The sequence below is a fragment of the Gouania willdenowi genome, chromosome 10, assembly GCF_900634775.1.
Source record: "Gouania willdenowi chromosome 10, fGouWil2.1, whole genome shotgun sequence".
NCBI classification, from domain to species: Eukaryota; Metazoa; Chordata; class Actinopteri; order Blenniiformes; family Gobiesocidae; genus Gouania; species Gouania willdenowi.
In genome coordinates, this window is record NC_041053.1 from 20,253,308 (window position 1) to 20,275,890 (window position 22,583).

Genomic DNA, 22,583 nt, shown 5'->3' on the forward strand with positions numbered 1-22,583 from the left:
AAAAATCCAAAAAAACAAAACAGAGAATACAGGTAGAAATGTTCCTAGAAGAGACGTGTGCGTATAAACATAAACACAACTGAGAGGAAAAATGTGTCTTCTTGAAGTTCTCTCCTCTGGATGTTTTCAAAGGACTCATCAACAACACAGCTTTTCTGTTAGAGGAACTCTGTTATTTGGGATTTGAGAGTGTATCCAGGCTGCTTGTCGGGGAGCGTCTCTGAATGGCTGCCCTGGGCATTGAGCACAACAAGGCACAGAGTGAGCTGCAGCGAGCAGCTCAGCAGAAACAGTAACACTCTGTTATTGAGCCGTTGGCCTGTGCTCCAGAACATTGTGTGTACATCTGTAATCTTACCTACCCTCCGGGCTCAGAGAGAGGACCTCCCCCCACCATCCCACCACCACTACTACCTCACCCAACAACACTATTGCTGCTGAAATTACTATGTTCCCCCCTCCTAGTCTGCTATTTGTTCCCAGCAACTCTTGGCCATGCTCTTTCTCTCATTCTCACTTAGTCCCTCTCATCATCACCTTATTCCCTTTTTTCCCTCTTACACAAAGATATAGTCAAGCAAACACACCCACACACTTTCACACATTGACACACAAACACACAGCAAGGGCCTTGAAGATACACCATTTGTGAGGTCTAGATGTGTCAGGGCCACTGCAGCCTGATCAGTGCTTAGTTGTTATTTGGAATAAAACAAAAAAAAGACAATAACAAAAGGAAAATATAGAGTTTAGAGCTTCTGAATCACTATGTTTTCCTTGAATATCTATACTGGGACTCCATTTGAGTCATTGCATTAGAGAAGTAGCTAATCCTTTGTTGGAGAAAAATCAACTGGAGCTGTGGGTGTTTAAATATACATGTCGTGGAAGGGTTCTTGAATGTGATCCTGTCCTGGATGCTGAGCAGTTATGAGCTGTGTCATCTGTCGGCGCTTTCAACTGCTCTGTGCGGAGCTTTCATCAGCCTTTGCCTATGTCACTGAGACGTTCCCTCCCTGCTCCCAGCTCTGCTTCACACACTGTAATAAGGCATTCATGCGCTCTTTTCAGTTGCCTCGCCTGTTTTGGTGCACCACGACATTGCAGTCCAAGTGTAAAATCATGCTGTTGTGTCAGGGAATGTGTGCAGCTCTTTGATGTGCAATGATGTTATTTTGCCCTCATTATACAGTATCATTGCATTTGACTCTCTCTTCTTTCTTTTCACTAACAGTCTCTCGGGTTGTTAGTCATCCTGCACATTACAGTTCATAAGATATATGTTGTTATTGTTTCCTGTTTTATACGCTGTTTTTGTAAGAATTAGACATGGCATTGAATTCCATTAAACAATACGCTTTAATAAATCTTCAATGTTTTAACTGCATTACCAAGTGGCCACCATTTCAACACAATTACTTCTGCATTTCTGTATTTCATGATAAAGCCAACTATTTATGCTAACTGTAGCCTGCTTTTAAAGTCTTGTGTTTTTTTCTAATGGGAGGCATTACAAAACACATCTTTATGCTTCCGCAGAGTTCAAAACAACAGAAATATATTTTTTCCTCTAACACCTTTTTCCTTTTTCAGACAGAGGCAGCTTTTCCAATTGAATTTGAATGGCATGCTTTTAGCATAAAGGCTGTTTGATTATCCACAGACGGAGAGTTGTGCTGGATTCCTGTCCTTTCATCATGCTTTAACCAGTGTAAGCTGGCTTCCCTGTCGTATCTTATGAGGGGTGTTTTCAGTGCCTCTCCTGTACATGGATGATTTTGGCTGTGTTTCCCCAGTCTAGTCTATAAGAGGTGAATATTGGTTTTGACAAGAGAGCTAACCCTGCTACCTTCACTTACATCGGGCTGTCTTCCTTGCTGCCTGAGCAGACTGGATATTCCGGGCCGTATGTTAATGTGAATTACGCTTACTGAAAGGAAAGATGCTCAATGCACCTACAGGTGTCTTAAAATTGAAGCTCACTGACAGGAATATTACACTGAGCTGGAAACCTCATTGACCCTTTGCACTTCTACGGGGATGAGAGTGGCTTTATACACTTCCACTGAGCCATATATGCTCTTGATATGCAGTAATGCTGCCAGTTAATATCCACATCAGACGACAAGGGCCATAGTGTGCTGTCTTCATTCAAATATATGGCTTAGAGTTAGTGCATGGACGCTATAAGACATCACAAGCTGTCATTTACAGGATAAGTTGCTCCAGCCACCAAATGTGTCCAGGTAGCAGCACTTGTTCTTATTAGCTGTAGCCACTTAAGCTGTATATCTCCTCCATGTATTTAACTACTGTCTGTAATGCAAGAATGCACAGTTTAAGGAATGTGACTAATGAGTAATGTTAATAAGGTATTACTGGTTCAGGTTTAGCCATGCAGAAGCCTCAACATCCTTATAGAGCCATCAATAAAAGTGTTATCATCACTTTGCATAAATGCAGAGCTCTTTCATATGCCGACTGAAGCTAAAGTTGGTTTTGCATTTATACACACCTAATTTAAAAGCCCCATCATGTGTCTGTAATGCCGCCGAAGCTGGAACCACAAAGTCAGTTGTACAGTGCGTAATAATAATGTCTCCCTCATGCTCCCTTTTCCTTTTTCACTTAGTAAGTAGAGAGCTTTGGATGATTGCCTGGATGAGTGTTTCCCCTTAAAGCTGCATTACTGTTGTCCACTTGTCCCTCCTTCATCTGGATAATTGTATGCATGAAGTTTCAACTATATCCCAGCTGTTGGCAGGTTGTGTGCTCTGCAGTACTCGGTTCTCTGGTAAGCCACTGACTGAGGGCTATCGGTCTTTCTTAAGCTGGCAAACATAATAAAAGATAACACAAAGGGAAGCTAGGCAGGTCAGGTTTTCTCCTGCTTCTCCAGTCAAATAGATATAAAAAAAAAAAAGAAAAGAAAAATCAGGCAGCATTTGTCCCCCTTTTTCTCTCGGCTGAAACAGATAGAGTAGCTGTGTGGGATAAAGGAGACGATTCTCTCTCTATCACACTCCCATCAGCATTATTTACCAGACCTGCCAGTTGCTTTGTACAGCATCTCTCCCTGCCAAGTAGGCGACTGGCGTACGACCAGGGCGAGTGACAACAGGCTACAGTGGAAAGCAAGAAGTGCTGCATGGATGAGCCAAGTCTATTCATTCCCATATAGGCCTGAGTGAAGCACAGATTTAATCTCTTTATGTTGCATTTTATAGAATTTTTAAATCACACAGTAGAAACTGGAAATCATGTTTATCATTGTAAATCAGTGCAGTAATACATGGTGCAGTGTTGTAGTATCAGCAGTTTTTTTTGCCTGGCAATGGGTGACCATCATTGTTAACCCTGGCATGAAGTGAAAAGGCTTGGATTAACTACGGTATACTGTATGTACTGTATCCGAGGTGAATCACACATGCAGGAGAAGCTGTAATAATTGCATGCTTCCTTTGTCATTCCCAGCCACACACCCATCAGCCTTCCCCACACAAACCTATGGAAACATCAGCACTCGCGGCTTGGAAACAGAAAAGTGTTTTTTTTTTGTTTTTTTTTTCCTCTGTGTGTCACAGATGGTGGGAAAGCCTTTGTAACGCTAATATAATATCACACTGTGTAGGCCTTGCTCTGCAGTTCACTCTGTGTACCAAGCAGCCTGGCTGTGGAGTGATTTACCAGTTTGGAGTGAAAAAGACCTCCCTCCGTTCACACTGAAAAGGCTGCGTGGTTGGCGGATCCTGCAGCTTGGCCTGCTGCGACTGGGCCTGCCTTTGACTTTATTGATTCCTCCGTCCATCCAGAGCTGTGTACTGTTAATTAACTCGATCTCGCTCTCTCTGAATGTTTGTTACTCATTAGAAAATAAATTACGAAGAAGGATGCATTATTAACAGTAACATGGACGCGTAGACAAAAATAAAGGAGCTCTGTGCTATTGTGAATTGTGATATAATGCGCTTGTGCTTAGGCAACACTTGATTTTTGAGTCATTAAAGCACAGGTATTTTTATCAAAAGGCATGTGATTTTCACTTATGTTGCATCTTACTACCAGTGTTAGGCCACCTCCCAACAAATAAGCCAATGGCAGACTACTTCCTCCACTGGTAACCAATGACTTTGGGCCTTTGTCCCTAGCAGCGAGTCAGCTACGGAGAGGAGGAGACAGGGATGTTGATGTCTTTTTCTAGCCGTGGCACGTCATATTGTTGTCTATTCGATTTCCAGCTTTGGTCCTTGGTATTTGAATCACAAGGGGGAGCGTTTCATATCTGTGCTGAGAGAAGAAGGGGGATCTTGTCTATCTGAAAGAGCATGCTGGATTAAGGGGGTTATTTCCCCAGAGGGGGGGATATGAGAGTGAGTGTCACTCAGACAGCACTCACTCTCACACTGCCTCTGCATGTTGCCAGGGAGCCCCGGCTTTGACTTGCTTCCCCCCTCTCTCTCTTTCCCGTTATTTCCTTCATCATGTAATCCTTTGCACACTTTTTGGTCTTCCTCCTTCCTCTGCTCTTCCTCTTTTGTCTCTTGTGCGTCCTCTCCCTCATCATCGCTACCATCTTGTCACGCTCCCTTCACTCGTCTCCACTTGGTTCACTGCTGCCCTACAGGGATTGGAGAACTGTGTGGTTCGAAGAGAATGGTTGTTATTCCAATCACACCTCAGATGCAGCGAGGGTCCAGTAAAGTACAGAATAATTGGCAGGTTCCAGCCGCTACAGACAGCCATTCTAATCTATGGGTGTGTGTGTGTGTGTGTGTGTGTGTTGTGAATAGAGGGGGTTGCTGTAGGTGCAGCGTTCAGAGGTCATTTTGTTAATTACTAGCTCATTTGTTGCATGCTCATTCTCCCATTCTGTTTGTCAGACTATGTAGTGATGACATGTTTTCACCCTCAGAACATGATGCTGTAGACAAAAAGAAACAACAACAACATACTTCTTGGAAATATACTGTATGTAAAACTAAAAACATGTCTGATTAGATCAGCCAAGAGTTTTGATGTCTTATCCAGAAGTGTAAAGAGTACTGATATATCCTACTCAAGTAGAAGTGCTGTTACTTGATTGAAATTTTACTCAAATAAAAGTACTCGTAAGTCATACATAAGATACTCAAGTGCAAGTAAAAATAGCTCAGTTAAAAAGCACGTTTTACAGTATTTTTGGTAATAAATCTTGCCATGTTTCCCTTGCATACAGTAAACATCTCATGTATAAACTTTAAAAGGAAGACACAGAATATTGCACAATTGGAACTTCATTGAATTTCCACAAAGGCATCTGTATAAAATAAAAGGTTTGTCAAAATCATACCTGTCAAGTTTTGGATTTGAAAATATGGGAAATTTTCTGGAGCCCGCTACAAGCCGTCCCAGCACCCCAACCGAGCGAAGAAATCTAAAATACCCACTTGTCAACCACTTACGGGTACTAAACACAATTAGTTGATTAGAATGTTGTAGATCTACCATTGTTGACATTGAAAATAAAAGGGCATATGAAGCACATTTTTTATTTAATATACTTGCAGTTCATATATAAGTCAACACATTGCATGTTTATCTTTAATTTTACATTGCTGGCCTTTAAGCTACACATTTACATTTTATTTTCATTACATATCACATATATATATATATATATAATGCTTATATATATATAATGCATACGTATATATATATATATATATATATTGTCACATCAGGTGGCAGTTCAAACTAGGCTAGTGACAGCGTTCAATTTATTAAATTATTATTACAATACGGGATATTCACATGATATGAGGGCAGTGGTGGTTCGCTTCCTTAACACCTAACACCTAATCGGTCGCCGGTTCAAATCCGACCTGGGCTATCACTATGGGATGCTGAGCAAGTCCCTTAACCCTAACTGCTCCCTGGGCGCTACACTGTGGCTGCCCACTGCTCCTCAGGAATGGGTTCAATGCAGAGATTGGAATTGCCCCCCAGGGACAAATAAAGTGAGGGGTAAAATACGGTATTTTCTCGGCCAAAATGGGAGACTTGACAGATATGGTCAAAATGTACAATTCTTTTTAATTTGAAATGACAAGAATGAATTCAATTCAAAGTAATAAAGAAATCTCGTGCTCTAAGTAAGCTAAATTTATGAACTCTAAAGCAATGCCAGGCCAAATGTGCCATGTCGGTAACAACACAATAGCTAGAAACCCCAACCTGAACCAAAGAAAGTGGCTGGGCGTTGATCAGAAATGGCACGACTAAGAACATATAGTATGGAATACAACTGGCATTCAATGCTATATTGGCGCGGAGCATTATGTTTAATCTAATTGGTCGGCTATGATGTGATGCATTTGATTGTTTTCTGGTCATTTCATTTTTTGTAGTTTCACAAAGTACCCATAAATGCAAACTCAATTACAGTAAAGTGTGTAATCCATTACTTTCACCTCTGCTTATATTCATTTGCAGGGTTGCAGTGATTACTGGAGGCTACTGTATAAATTTTTATACCCGACAGTTGAGTAATTGTGCAATTTGAGAGAATGTTTGGTAAACTCATACACCTAATTATCGGAAGGTCATCCTGGGTCGGAGGGCAAAGTTTACGGGTTGTATTTGCTCACCTTCAACCTTCTGAGCCTCACTGATGGATAGGCCTCCAGGGTGAATAAGGATCCACATCAATGGAGCCAGCGGGGCAGCTAATCAAGCATGTGGGGTATCAAGGGATAAGGACAAGAGTCAGGGAAAATAAACCAGTTCCTTCTACTGGCAAACACATTGACCCACAAATTTAATGGAACATGTCTCCCATAGGTGCTCTTGACTATTGATTAACCATTCCTGGCAGTTGTAGCCAACACTGATATTGAGTGTGATTTTTGCTATTTTTCCCCACAGTTGCCACTGTGGGCAGGTCTGTACTTGCAGAGGCTGAAATAATTTGAGTGCTGTTCATGTTGCTCTTTGTGAGTTTTTTTTTTTTTTTATAAGCTGTGATCTCCTTTCGAGGTGACTTGTTCTATAGCAACCATCATCACCTCCTCTCATGCCCTTTCCAAGTGATCCTTTATGGCCTTCTCATTATGCGGACCTCCAACTTTAAGTTCATGAGCATATATGCGAGGTGAGGGCACGCTGTGTTCTGAGTGAGACCACAGGCACACAGAGTTCTACACAGTCAGAAACAACTGTTGGTTATATACCCAGAGAGAGAAAAAATAGCAGCCATATGCTCATTGTCGTGAAAGGCACACACAGAGACACTTATCAGACACACTGCGTCAGTAGTGGCCCTGACAACGGCAAGAATGTATTTTATTCCAGAGCTTAGGTGAAGGAGGACGAACAAAGTGCTACTTATAAAAAAAAATATTATACCCATAATTTGTCTGACAGGAATTGTTGTGGCATTAACAGGCATTGACAGAGTGCCTTAGCAGGCCCATAAACCTGCAGTACATTATGTCATCGTATTAGTACTGATCACTGCAGCATGATGGCCCCCAGTGTCCCCCAGCCTCATTTAGATTCAGTAAAACAAATGAAGCGTAGCTCTAATAAATGCACCTGTTGGAAATATGATGATTGCGTTTCTGACGAGTGACCTTTTTTCAACTGGTGCAGGAAAGAGGATTTGATGTATATGCGATGGAAGTGTGTGTGATGGCTGCTTCTAATAAGGAGGAGGTTGTGCATCTACTGTATTTACCTATACATCAGCATATTTTACCTCTGCTGAGTAGGAGCAGAGTTTTTGTTGGTTTTCTCTTTCTGTGTGTGCGTGGGTGTGCATGGAGCCTCATTAGATATGCAATCATTTGATAAGAATGACCCTTCAGGAGCAGTGGGTGGACCACACACAGATTTGCTCAAATGAGCAAATGAGTCTGTAATGTGAAAGTTTATGATGTACTAACCCATAAAAATGTACATGTGGAAATGTGTGTTTCTCGTGTGTGTGTGTGTGTGTGTGTGTGTGTAGGGACATTTTGCGTGAATTCCCAATGTCTGTGATGGAATAGTTTAGCCGTTCACGCCTCACACGCAGTCTACCAAGCTTGTTGTAACAACCCCAGGCTAGATGAGATGTTTTTGGTTAATGTGATTGCATTAACAGGGTACTGGTGTACACTCTCGTCTCATATAGCAAAGGTGGTACATGGGAGCAAAATATAGCCATATGTTCATGGGGATGCCATAGCTTCAGTCTCATTAGCGGCAGTGTTGAGGCCCAGAGCTGACTGGTGCGCTCCACTGGGACAGTTGATGAGGCCTGACTATGTGACCTTTAAGAGCCTAATCAACTTTTAACACCTCGCCTACTGGCTGCCTTATTTTCATTCTTCCACATTACTCACCAACAGGGTCCGGTCCATTATTATATTTACCTTTTACCCAAGGTAGTGAAAGATAAGCTTATTTAGACTCATCATGTGTACATGTATGAAAGAAGCAGCTTTGTAAACACAGAGCAGCATTCTATTGAGCCATGAGGTATTGTAATCGTCTCTCCCGCTCCTTGCTCTTGACCTTCTTATTTTTTCTTTTTCCGTACTCTTGCTTGCTGTCTTCTCTTTGTGCAAAAACTGAACATATAAGAACTCTTCTGTTGATAGAGAAAATCTTGCACATGCTTTATACTACACTCTGGAACTGCATTTGCCATTTGCCTCATCATTTGCCACCCAGGCTAAGGCAAAAAATGAACCTCTAGTTTCGATTCTAATTTTTTTTTTCTGCTGAATGAATGTGTGCATCACTGCATCAGTGTTAATTCTAACAGCATATTTTTAGTCTTTTGACTCAAATGCAACTTAGTTTTAGTCAAAATATAGTCATTAGGACTTTTTTTTGTTTTTAATTTATTCAAGGGACAATGCATATTAAAGAACAAGAGAATGCTAAAAAAACAAAAAAAACAAACAAAAAAAACATGTACCTGTAAATATTCAGGATTGTACCAAAGATAATTTCCATCCTCATTTCCTTGCTCGACCAAAAGCCACCTTACCCACACACTACATCTAATTCAACACATCACCAACATCCGAGCGCACTCTCATATTTTCTTAAGCGTTGGCATCCAACTTTAAAATGACAAACATGTATATTCACTGACACGACACAAACACTGCATGCTCTCACACAATATAAAAACCATCTATTTAAACATTCTATAAAACACAGTTTTCAGTTGTATTTTCTAGTCATAGTCATTAAATGACATTAAGATTTTAGTCACCTAAACCTGTTACAGATATACTCACCTAAAATATAAAGCTTAAGAGTTTTTTTTTTCAATTTTGAAAGATTAAATGACCATTTATCAACCTGATATGAGATGGTATCAATGTTTGTAAATACACAAACAGATTAAATTTGATCAATGCATTAAACTACACGAGCTGTCTTATTCGCAAACACAATAAGCTGAGTTCCTATTGAATCACTTCGGGGTCTATTCTCCCGTCTGCACTTAAGCGCTTTTTTGCACGCCTGCAGTTACGCGCTTCTCTCCTATGCGTATTCTCCGGTCCAGGCTGCTGACACGCCCACCGCGCGTAAGCAGCCAAAAAGCGCGCATGTGTGAATGAAGGCGGGCTGAAGAAAAAGAGGTGGTGATTCTTTTTTTTGGCCTGTCTAGAAATCACGGAACATGGCGTTTACCCAATGCTCGTAAATGTCATTAAATCTGTGAAAATGATAAAGCTCACTTTTAATTTGAAACGCCTAGTTGATAAACAATGTAACAGGTTGATTTGATCAGATTATTGATCAGATTTTTGCAGTGTGACTGAGTCACTGGTAAAATCTCTCCCCTTGATCAACATCACCTTCATCATCATCATCATCATCATTGCTGTAAAGCGTGACAGAGTTAGATGAGCTGGAGATAAGAGGAAATAATGCGGCCGCAGAGTGTCCTGCTTTAATACAGAGGGACTTTTGCAGTGAAACAGAACTATTGGCTTCCATAATTTGCAGTTTTAAACATAAATTGTTTAAAGCGACCTGAGCTGAGCCTCATTAAAATATATGTGGGAACAGTTTGTGGTCCATCCTCATCCGCATATGACAGCTTGTTTCACTCTGTAGTGGATCAAACTGTGACTTTACGTTGGACATAGTATGAAAATAGTTGAATCACTGTGACCAACGTGGACAGAAGTCTGCGTCTGTCAGAGTTTTAATTAATCGCGCAGCAGCAGCTGAGTGATCACAGCTGCTGAGTCCGTGTGGCTTCAAATGTAACTAAGTCCATATTTCTAGTGCAATATAATGTTTCACCTTATCGAAGCGCTGCAGTTATTCCAGGGTTAGAAGTGCGTAAGAGGAAAAGGGCTTACGCACACCGGAGAATGCGCGTAAAACCAGATTTGAATGGGAACACCCACATTTCAGGGCTGCTCCACCCACAGTGAGTAACTGGGATGAAGGCGTGCAGCGACTGACTGAAGTACAGGGGGAGAATAGCAAAAACAGTGCTGCTGCATGGCTTTTTGAACTTATGCACATGGGAGAATAGAGCCCTTAACATCTTGTCCCGTCTTATATGCAACAAAAGGAGTTTTGCTTTGATACCTTCTAAAAATGAAATTTAATTCTGATTGGATTTCTTCCCATGTGAACGTTTAGTTTTTATAACAGTGTTTTCCACTGTATGCAAACCCCTGTATTGGCCGTTTTCCATGAAATTTACCATGATCCTTGAAAAATCCACGAATCGGCTGTTCCGTCACATAGGGCGCACTCTATTAGCTGATGGATGGGCTTGTGAAACAACTCAGCCGATCAGAACGTGCAGGTAGGCGTGCTGCTACTCCAGTTTGGATAAATGAAGATTCACGTGTAGTTTCAAATTTACACAGGTAGTCACCTCCTGACTGCCCCACGTCAGCATATTAGTCAATTTACAGCTTTTTATGCATAGTTTTTACTGTAAGCAGGCTGCTGCTGGGCTCTCAGTCCGTTAGGTCTCTTTACCGTGCGCTTCTCTACCTGCCTTAGGGTCCGATGCACCGATCTTGCCCCTCTTCCCTTGCAGAATAGCATATTATTCAAGCAAACATCAATTCTGTCTTTTTAAGGCCCAACCTGTAGAGTCACTTGCTTTACTTGGACATCTGAGCAGGAAGCACGTTGCACCCGTCCCATGTTTCTGAAGCTGTGAAGAGCTGAAGACCTGAATCCGATAGGTCAGGTCGGGTTTGGTCCTAATTTCTATTGCCCAAACTCGGGCGATGCGTGGTAAATGAGCGATGCATTTTGATAAGCGTGAGTAAGATGCATGTTAAATAAACATATAAATAACTAATTCCTGACAAAAGGCAAAAGAGCTGCGTGCATGCACAGATTCTAATAATATCTGGCTATAACAGGTTCAGGCTTCATTCGGCTTCGGGCCGTATTCTGTGGGGCTCGGGCCGTGTCAGGTCTAATTTTTAAGGCACGATTACAGCTCTCCCTGTGAGTGTCTGGGTTAATTGATTTATTTAATTAGTAGATAAAAACAATTTTTATTTTGAAAATTCAAGTTTAAAAAAAAATATATATATATTTTATTTTTTTATTTTCACACCACAGTTTTTTTTGGACTTTTTCACGTTCTGTCATTGTGGGTTACCGTAGCGCAAGGTGAGCCAGCCCCTTCTTTGTTTACATTTGTTTACCCTTTGAGTAGGCTATATGTGTGCCACAGGCATGTTTAATGTTTTATTCGCACTATGCTGAGATGTTTATTGTTAACGGTGAAGTTTGCTGTTGTACTTCTGCTTAAACCTGGGTTAAAGCTTAAAATTACTGAATGACCGAGCCTCATTTACTTTTTATTTTGGGCTTGTTCTACGTATTTTAACTCTTGAGGACAATCACAGCAATAAAGTTGTACTTTTCACAATATATCTGATGTCTGCTGTTATTTTTAAGTGCATTGGAAAATAAAAATTTAAAATCAAATTGAAACTCCAATTTTTCTTTAAAAAATCTGAATTTTTTTTTTTTTAGGAAAAATCGCCCAGCCCTAGCCTGAGTGCATCCACTGTTCCCACAACTTTCAGAGCTATTTTATGAACAGTTCATAGATGTCTAGTGGCTGGGCCAGTTCAGTCATCCCACTGCAGGGATGTTGCTGAAATAATGGCCGACTTGCTGCAGAATCCACACAGAGCTCTCTGCTGTATTTGCCGTATCTTCAAATTTAAATGAAAAAAACAGTGGCCTATACGTAGAAAATATTTTAGTTGATGGAAATATCAATTCATTTTGATATAGTTTTTGTCCACATGTATCTTTTGATTAGTCATAGTCGAGTGATTGTCACTCAAAATATTTAGTTGACAAAATTTGATTGTATGTACCTGCATCGGCTGCCATCCTTTCATAGGATAGACTATGGCCCCTCACGTTGAATAGACTGGAATAGAAGATGAAGAATTGTTCGAGCACTATTTTATGTTTATTCCATATTGACTGTACTGTCCAATCAATGGAATATTTTTTAATCTAAAAAGTCTTAAAACTTGATATACTGAAAGAGTGTCTGCCACAATTGATAATTTAAAGGACCTAAATGTTCGATCTGTAGCCATGTCGTTAGCTTTGATAACAAACCTTGATGATTAAAGACAAAATAACAAGGACACCCATAAAATGAGTTTGCCAACGTGTGGGTATTAGATAAGCTTTTATTACTTCAAGGTGAAGCAAAAACTTTTAATCACAGTCACTGGTACATCAATAAAGTGTTGATGCTGAAGTCTGTGGTCAAAGGAACGAAACTGACATTTAGTATAAAATCTATTAAACCAGGAGCCATCTTAAAATTGTGTTTTGATTAAAAAGCCAGCAAATTGTTTGGGTATATCAAACTATATATATTGACAGTAGTTAGAATGATGATTGGCTAGCCTTGCTTTTGTGTATGTTGAATGGAGCGTTCCTATTTTAGACGTGGATTAGGTGAAAGTTTTAGACAAATGTTTCTGGCTTTTACAGCCTATCACATCAGTAAAATATCGTTTAATTTGGAGTTTTGAAGTGGTGAAGCAGGATTGAGGTGTATAAATCAGACAGGACAAAGATTTCCAGGTGGTACAATGAAGTAACAAACTTTTGAAGAGTTTTGATCTTTTCAAAATGTTATAAACATTTATTTATATTAATTTGAAGTGATTTTCCAAACCCGTGTGCCGTCTAGCAGCTTACAATCATTATATAATCACAATAAGTATTATGCTCCGTCTCAGCGATATGTTTGTTTTTTCTTAAGAGTTCTCAGTAAAGGTCTGATCTCAAAAGTGAATGTATGAAAAAACTAAACTAAACTAAAAAACAACGAATTACAAAGTAAATGTCTTAGCAACAATTCACTAAAAGTAGTTATTTTTCCTCTATTCAGGAGAGCATGTTTGTCTAGCTGAAAGATGTTGAATTCTGAATTTGCTTTAAAGAAGCCTTCAACTGTTAAAGTAAAGCACGGTGGACTTCTCTCTGTGACAATACATGAAGCCAGGATACATAACAATGGGCTTACTGGTATGCAGCTGTGTAACATTTGGATTAAAATATTAATTGCTCTGGCGGTGACCTGAGAAATAGAAACTGTTACTCACTCTTCAATCTCCTCCAACACATATTGAAGGGAAAAGTGGTTTTTCAGACGCGTCTCTGCAGATCCAGCCCTACAATCCTGAATCATAGTGAATCTCTACCTATCAGATGCTTCTCGGCCTCCTCAGCAACCTGTGATTGACGATGATATTCTAGAGCGGGTGTCGTATCTTTGCCATCACCACCTCCATGTCTGGGACTTCAGGTGAGGATGTTGGATCAAAACAGCACTAAACAGAGAAGGTGCATGGTGTAGCAGACACTATTGAATTAAGATAAACAGATAAGGAAGGGCTTTTTTCTCTCTCTCCTCAGCTGGCAGAGACAAAATTGAGATTTTTCCTCAGCTGAAGCACTCATCTCATTCCAGAACGAGTCTCCAAGTTAAAGTTGTGGAGTCTGAGATTTGTTATGGAAGGTGCAACAAAAGTGCTGTTCAGAAAGTTGTTTTGAAGTGCTCTAAATCAGGGGTTCCCAACTCGTCTCACCCTGGGACCCACATTTTGCCTTGGTCATCAAATCGTGACCCACTTTACAAGATAGCCGATGCATATATAATTTTTTTTTAAAACTATATATTTTGCAGTGCAACATGCTTTTCACAGCATGCCTGTCAAAAAAAAAGTTTCCTTCAAAATAAAAGACAAGTCCAACATGAAAGATATTAAAGGTGCAGTCTGCGACTCGCAGATCCCTCTGTCCCCCTCCCTCCCCACTGCTCTCTTGCCCTGCCTCCAAACTTTCCAAAGTCCCTCCCTCTGAGGAGCTAACAAGCTAACGTTAGTCCGACAGCAACATCACAGTAATATAACATGCTCTGTTAAAAGCATTTTACTGCAACACTTCTCTCTTTCAATGTGCACACAGTACACGAACCTGGCAACAGCAACAACACAGTGTCACTTACAGCAGCGCCAATGGAGGCTGCTGCGCACACACAAACAACACATGCACCACAGAGTTCTAGTGTAACAATTACAAGTCAAACATATCGTAAATCAAGTAGCAGTAATTACCTTTCAAGCAGAAAAGTCACCAATTCCATGTTCTACTCCTCCACACCATACACTGTAAAAGAGACGGCACTACAGGGGCGGGGACTGTGAGTAACAGCTGTCAGACAGCCCATCAAGATTAAAGATTAAAGATTAAATCGGGGCTTTCGCCTTTAATTGGCCATGTAATGTTGTTACATACATGGAATTTGTCCTCTGCATTTAACCCATCCCTGAGGAGCAGTGGGCAGCCATCAAACACAATCCTGGCTCTGATTGGTTCTTTTTGCTCGGTCGCGGTGCATCCTTTCACACAATCTACTAGTTTCATGTAAAGCTGTCCTTACATAGTGACAGCTTTAGCAAATATGACAAAAAGTCACTTTTATAAGAGCTGCAGACTGCACCTTTAAGTATTTTTTATATAATTTTTGGCCAGCTTTCCACGACCCACCCAGTACAGGTCCGCGACCCACTTTTGGGTCCTGACCCACCAGTTTTTTGTTGTTGTTTGATTGTGAAAATCAGCTTGCCATTAAAACGTCATAGGGCGACGCTTCTGTTGTATTACTCTCAAGTTAGATGAAGGGGGAGTCTAAGATTAACAAAGTACGGAACCATACCACATAAAATTAAAATAACACAAATTTTAAGGCATGAATCAAAAACCAACAAACTGAATGTTTAAAAAAAAACAAAAAACAAGCAGAACAATGACAGCACTGGTAGCGCATCTGAGTGAAAATAGGAGGGAACATACTAAAATACAAGAGCTAACCAAGAAATAACAAGAACAAAAATCATCACACATGAGCAATAACTACTAGTGCAATGTAAATAAAGTAAGACTCAAACTTTCAACATGCTCGACTAAACAAAGACTGAAAGCACACACGCATGAAAAATCAACAACTGAACATGAAAACTAAACACAAATGTAAGACACCATCCCTAGAACATGACAGTGATGATACCATGCTAATGTTGCTAATGCTAATGTTTTTTGAAGATCAGGGGACAGAAGGTTTGGCTCTATTAGGTAATGGCTTTATGTACTTTAAGAAGAATATTCTATGTATCCCTTTACCTAAACCTTTAGTGGTGTTCAAAGTGTGGCAGCGTGAGCCCCCCCTCAGACCCCCATGTCCTCAATTCCCCCATACCACCCCCCAACATACAAACACATGTAAATCGTTTTAATAGTTTTAAGGGAGTCACACACAGAGATGAAGACAAACAGTTAAAGACAGAAGAGGAGGAGGAGAAAGAGAAACTGAAAGCTTCCTTTCACGCACACTTTTCCCTTTATTCTTCTCCATTGTGTGATATGTTTACCGCAAGTTTTTCTACTTTATTTTTTTCTACTTTATTTTTTTCTTGCACGTCAAGCACCTTGAAGAACTCTCGGGGTACGCCCCACACTTTGGAAAAACCCTGCTTTAACAGATTCTAAGGGAGTTTAAATCTTACTTAACTAAATCTTCATAACTGGGTGTTTGATGCCCTATAAAAAAAACTGACATTTGCATTTAGATTCTATGAATAGCCACTTCTTCACTGGTTAATAACCACTGCTACAAATCACAATCCTGAAACAACTTTATATGTACTGAATAAAGTTTTACAATGTTACTGATTAAGGCTCTTATGTTTTTAAGTATTTAATGTACCAAAACAAATGAAAATGCTGAGTGTTTTTCATGTATTTGTTCTCTTCTTATTAAGAGTAAGATTACACACAGAACTAAATTTGTGAGGCGTTTTTACTGGAATGATGACTTGTCAATTCGCAACACATTAAAATCATTGCTTTGACCAATTAATTTATTATTACTCCCTCGCACCTGCAATTCTTTCTTTTGGAACATTTTAGAGAATAAAAGCCACATAAGAAGATAATAATGTCTGTTCTTTGCTGAGAGTGCTGCTTTTTTCATGATTATTGACAACCTGCGGTCTCAGTGAAGGAATGGTTGGCTATGGTTGGTTATGAGGAAGCTTGCAGAAAAGTGTACGAGGGAGTGCTTCCATGACTGATGAATTTAAATATTTGTTTTGTATCTATATCTGTATCTATATGTACAAATCAAACAATAGTAAAATGTGGTGGGAGTAGAGAATCACTGATCCTAATTATAGAGGTTCAACACAGTGGTCAAACATTTTCTAATATTTAGAATATTTACGAAAGTATTTACGTTAATGAGAATAGATTGAATTTGAAATCCTACATTTCTGCATTTCAATGCATTGGGGTTTACTTGGGATCGCTCATTCATTATACATGAGTCATCAATCATCATCATGACATCCTTTAAAAATATCTTAAATATGTGCTGCGCAGACTGTTCCAGTTTGATGCTTGACGAAGTTGTCAGTGTCTTGTTGTTTGCAGTTTGTATGTGACAGTATGAGTAGCACTTTGATGATAGTTGTTTGTGAACTCGTCTTGTTTGTGCTGCGAACAAAAAAGGAAAACTTGGTTTGTTTTCAATTTGTTTTGTTTGTTCATTTTTCTCATTTTCAGGTTGGGAGTTTAAAAAAAAACAAAAAACTTGCTATGCAAAGATCATGTACACAGAATAATGTCATGATGATGACATGATGTGGTTTTAATTTCAGGCTGGCGTGATCTGTTTTTACTTTCTTTACTTTACTATTTATATTGGCCCTTTTTGCACTTTAAAAAGGAAAGATTGGTTGTATATATTTTAATTGTCTCTTTTGTACTTTTTATCCTCCATGAGAAGATCATACAAAGTTAAAGTCAAATAAAAACATAGCAGCAAATTTTCTTACTATTAAAATATAACCTTGTATTGTGGACACTCCATTGTCCCACCTATATATATATATATATATATATATATATATATATATATATATATATATATATATAATGTTTCTAGTCACATCACTTCAAAATCATAAAGACATTCATTGTCTTGTAAAATGTCCTCCAAACAGCAACATGTTTTTTGCTGTTTGGAGGACATGTTTTATTGCATTATTTCTCAAGGTTGTGCTACATCCCTTTTCATCTGTGCTTATTCTGTGTGTTATTGTATTTGTGTGTGGGAGCTCGATGAGACATCCCAGATGATCAATAATGTAGTATGTTCATAACCTATCATTTAGTTATATCAGTGAACATTTAAAAGATTCAACTTGACCAGTAAGGTGTAAACAGTTAAAATCTTATACACATTTTCATTTCAGGTATTCAATTTCCCAACTCAATGAAATATAGCATTTAGAAAATATGAAAGTAATGTTCCATATATACAGATTTCCTCCTGTAAATACTGCAAATATTGAATATTTTTCAAAGTTGTCTCCAGATTTAAGTGTGCACCTGTGTTTGATTTGGATTTCTGCTTCTTTGCAGTCCATCCACGTATTACTGTGAATGCAGGAGCTACAGAGCATTACTGGGAGTTGCGTGTGAGGCAGGTTACTCAACCTGTCTGCACCCAGCCAGTGAACCTGCTCTGAAACGGTAAACCTGTGCTGAAAAGAGGAGTCGCCATTTCACCGCTGTCTGTTTGGATCACTGTTCCCTGTGGAACTGTGATCTCTTTGAGAGCTCCTCTGTTGGGGATCCATTCCACAGCCCTGGTCTCTCTCCCAACAATGGCCCCTTTGTACCAACAAATACTGCTGCCGTGGGACCTTGTCTCGTATTTGTGGCAATTATACACAACCCTTTTGCTGCTATTCCTCCTGTCTACGCTTCATTGGAGAAAAATTCAATTGAATCAAGGCGAATGAGTGAAACGAGGCCCCGGCAAGAGGCTTGCAGGAATTAGATTGCGGTCATGATATGTTCCATATAGAGCAAGTAAACATGTTCTTATCTTGTTATCCAGCTTGCACATTAATGCGTGGTGTGTGAAGGAAGGTTTAAAAGAATAAATCAAATCCTTATCGTTTTGTTGAACATTCCACACTCTGTCCTACTTGTCTGTATTTCTGTTTCTATGCCAAATAAGTTCTCCAGCCGACTAGCAAGAACAATAGAGGGGTCAGAAGTAGTAGCCATTTTCCTACACCTGCTGAATGCTTCAGAAATGAGTGCGGTGATTATGTGCCCTAATGTGAGGTGTCTAAAGAGCGGTTTCCTGCAGCAGAGTTAAATGGTGGTGGCCTCTGTGAAGTATTAATGATGTGGATGGATGAATCAGGTCAGCACAAACCTGTTGACGACAGCCACAGCGCTATTTTAAAGCCGCACTCAGACATTGGGCTTAACCGCTTGGCAAATTGGACATGGTTGTTGGCTGTAGCTCCAATTTATGTGCACTTTGTATTGCAGTTAGTCCATCTTCATTAAAGAAATGGCCCCTTGTCAAGTCTTGAGGGAGTGGTGGCGACGATAACAGGAGGGAGAGCAGGTTAGCATCCAGGCAAGTTATGAATAATGTGGAAAATAAACACATTTAGGGCTGTGGAGCAGGCTTGTGGAGGGTGTTGTAAAACGCCTAGTTTCTCACCCTCTCTGTCTTTTCTCTCATACTCTCTCCCTCTCCTCGCGCTCCGTCTTTGTGCGACTGCATGTGCAGCTCCTGCCAGTGGATTTTGATGTTGTGCCGTGGGGCTTTATCTCACACACAAGCAATTGAGCATAAACACTTACGCACACACAAGCAGCTCTGAACTTAGCAGCACCTCCGTGGCCTGAGCAGCTTCCCAGCTGTGTTTTGTGTGACAGCCGCGCTGCAGAGACAATGCGCAGTGCCTGCAGCCTATTTTTTACAACGGTGCCGCCATGACTCTATGTCTTACAACGGTGCCGCCACGACTCTATGTTTTTTTTTTTCTTTCTCTCAGACCTCTAATATCGATAAGACTCAGTTTAGCTCAGCTGTGTCTGCCAATTCAGGGAGCGTATTCAATTCTAGTCAAGCTGTTGTTAAAGCAGTTGTTTTTATTGCCAGGCGTAGATTTTCACTTTCCCTGTGAAACAAATTGCTCTAAGATGACCATGAAAACATTGCAAATCTCAGTGTATGTGCACTTAAGCTCCAGCCTCAGGGGAAATAGTCCTCTCTCTGAGGGCGGGAGCTGGTTCTGACTGGGTCTATCTGCAGGGTCCCTGTACCTGCTGCTGCACGAGTCGATGTGCATGTCTTATGAGGTAATTACCACTGAGCTGGTGTGTATGCAACTGTAAGCTTAAGCAGGGGTCCCCGTCAGGTAGCTCTCCCACTCAGGTCAGTGAGCAGCTAATGACATTTAGAGGGAACAGGATGAAAGAGATGGCACTTTGTTGCAGTCAGTGGCACACCACCTTTGTCTTATTGTCTGCCGTCTGTCTTAATCTCCCAGTCAACCTTTTCACACCACAAGGAGATCATGTTATTAGATCCCCTCCCTCAGCTCATTTGTCATCCTGCAGCTCTCCTCAGGAGAAGAAGAGTGCAGGAGAAGAAAAAGGAAACATTATGTAGACGCAGGAGACCACAGCATCAAATGTTTATCATTTACTGACCCACGGTCTACGTCACATATAGATAATAAGCCTGTGCTTTTCGGTGCTAACTGCCAGCACTTACAAGGTGCGACCAAACTTATACCTCATTCTTTACCTTTATTATATTGTTTTGTTCTATATCTCACTCAATGTACAAACACACAGACTCTGCAACTGGCTGCCCGAGGGCCACATGCAGCCCTGGCTTTACCTTAGTGCGGCCCCTAAAGTAGACATACAAAATGACTCCAAAAAGTAAACACAATTAGAGAAAAATTCACTCTACAACAAAAATGAACAAAATTACTCCAAAAACATAGAAAAAGACAACAACAAAAAACAAAATATGAGAAAACACATAAGAATTAACACAGAGAATTAACAAAACAGTGACAAAAATACACAAATTACACAAAAATTACTCCAAAAACACACACAAAAAAGCAACAGGATAAAACTAATAGAAATGACTTAAATACACAAAACAACCTCAGAATGAAAAGCATACAAATCAACAAACAACAACCAAATGGCCCCAAAATGTGGCCCACGGAAAAGACAATCACAACTATCCCCCCACTATCATAACAGTAGCCCACTTCTGCTCTACATCACCCCCCCCCCCCCCCCCGCCTCTTCACCGTCACTTGGATTAAAGAAAACCTCATCTTTGTCAAAGCTCTTGTTTCTCTTTTTTTGAGCAGACTGGGTTATCTGACTCAAGCACACGGGAGATAGACAATCAGCTCATTACAATAAACAAATATACTCAGAGTCGCATATGTACGGTTGGCATAGGTTAACAACTCTTCTATAAATGTTAAATGAAGCCCAAAATAGGATGTTATTGCCTACAGTTGCCATAGTGATCTCAGTAAGATTCATTGTGTAGTTACTTGGTTAGCAAAGTTTAAATTAATTTTAGACACGACACGAGAAATGAGTGATTGTTCAGCACCATGGAGGTCTCTTTAATATCTCTTCTAGTTTGGGTGGCTTTCCTTCAGTTATTTAAAGTTTGTGTTTGCTCTTCTTTTATGTCAGTCTCTGTTAATAATGAAAACTAAAGCTGTGCCATCCATGTCATTTTGCATCTGAAACATGAAAACGACTCCCTTTGTACTCATGTTACCTTTGTTTCTGTTTGTGGCTCAACAGGTGGGAAGGTCAAAATGAGGCATTGGTGGTGCACCGTGGAGCCCTACTGATGGATCTGTTGACAGACAGCAGTCTCACAGTAATTGTGAAGACTTCAAAACCAGAGAACGCTAATGTGTTGGAGACTACAGGTAAGACAATGAAGGAACTGGTTAAATTCAATGAATAATAGAAAAAGGCTTTTTTAATTGGGAATTTAGGAAGCAAATCCATCGTCTTTTATGGAAATATCCAAGCATATTTGCAAATAAAAAAACAAACTTTGAATAGGCAGTTGCCGTCCGGAACAATGTGAAGGCAAATCTTGAATTAGCTTGTACCTTGTTTTGAGAAGAATGTGAAAATAAACATTGAATTAAGCTTTTCAAGTCTATTGCTTATCCACTTATAAACAAATGTTTTTCTAATTTCTAATCTAAGAATTGCAAATGTTGGAGAAATATCAATACCAATATTCCTTTGTGCTTATTGACATTCATTAGCTTAAACCTCATAATAGATTTCATATACATATAATAGGTTTCATTAACTTGTACCTTGAACATCTGCAAAGCCTGAATACCATTAGGAATTCATTGTAATCTCTATTATGAAGCGTGAGCTTTTCATTTCTAAAGTAGATAAAATAAGTCTAAGCATCCACTCCTTGTACTGGACTATTGGCTTGACAAATGTTGTGTATTTTTTAGGCTTCAATCATCCACTATGTTCTGCCTTCATGGCTTACCTTCACCAACTACTGCTGATCTTCAGATGAGCTTTATCTCAGTGTTTCAGCTTTGGTCAGGCTCAGTTGGGACTGACCAAGTCCCAACTGTGAGAATCACACAGATTATCCTCAGTGCTCGCTTGTTCCTTAAGAAGCACAGCTAGGAGGAGAAATAGGAGGTGGTGGTGTGTGGGGGGGGTGAGAGAGAGAGAATTAGAGCAAGAAAAAGTCAAGAGGAGGGTGAGAACAGCTCCATTGAGCAGGAGTAGGGCGTCTCTTTGAGAAGCATGTCCATGAATCACACTGGAGTTACTCACCACTTATTATGAACATCCTGTACGGGCTAGATTGATCCTCCCCACCACCATTCACTAAATGCCACATAGAAAGAGTGGAGCAAACGGCTTCCTCGGCTAGAGTAGCAGCTGGTTGAGTGAACGCCCCGGGTGGCTGAGCTGCAGAACGGCCAGCTCTGCATTTTACAAGTGCAAACCACTCCATATTAAAGGATGAGGAGCAGGAAGTTTAAAAGAGAAAACGATAGTGAGCGGGATGGGGCGAAGAAAAATGATGAAGAAGGGGGATGGGAATGAGAAATGATTTCCAAAAGCCATTAGGGGGAAAGGGCTTTCTC

General features: G+C 40.1%; 1 protein-coding gene across 2 annotated transcripts in view; it reads left to right on the forward strand.

The window, feature by feature from the left end:
- nexmifb (neurite extension and migration factor b) overlaps positions 1-22,583 on the forward strand; it is a 76,698-nt gene that overhangs the window by 41,862 nt on the left and 12,253 nt on the right. For both annotated transcript variants that reach the window (XM_028459457.1, XM_028459458.1), the window contains one exon: positions 21,241-21,371. In XM_028459457.1, coding sequence (XP_028315258.1) covers positions 21,241-21,371 — 131 coding nt within the window. The remainder of the gene's footprint in view (positions 1-21,240; positions 21,372-22,583) is intronic.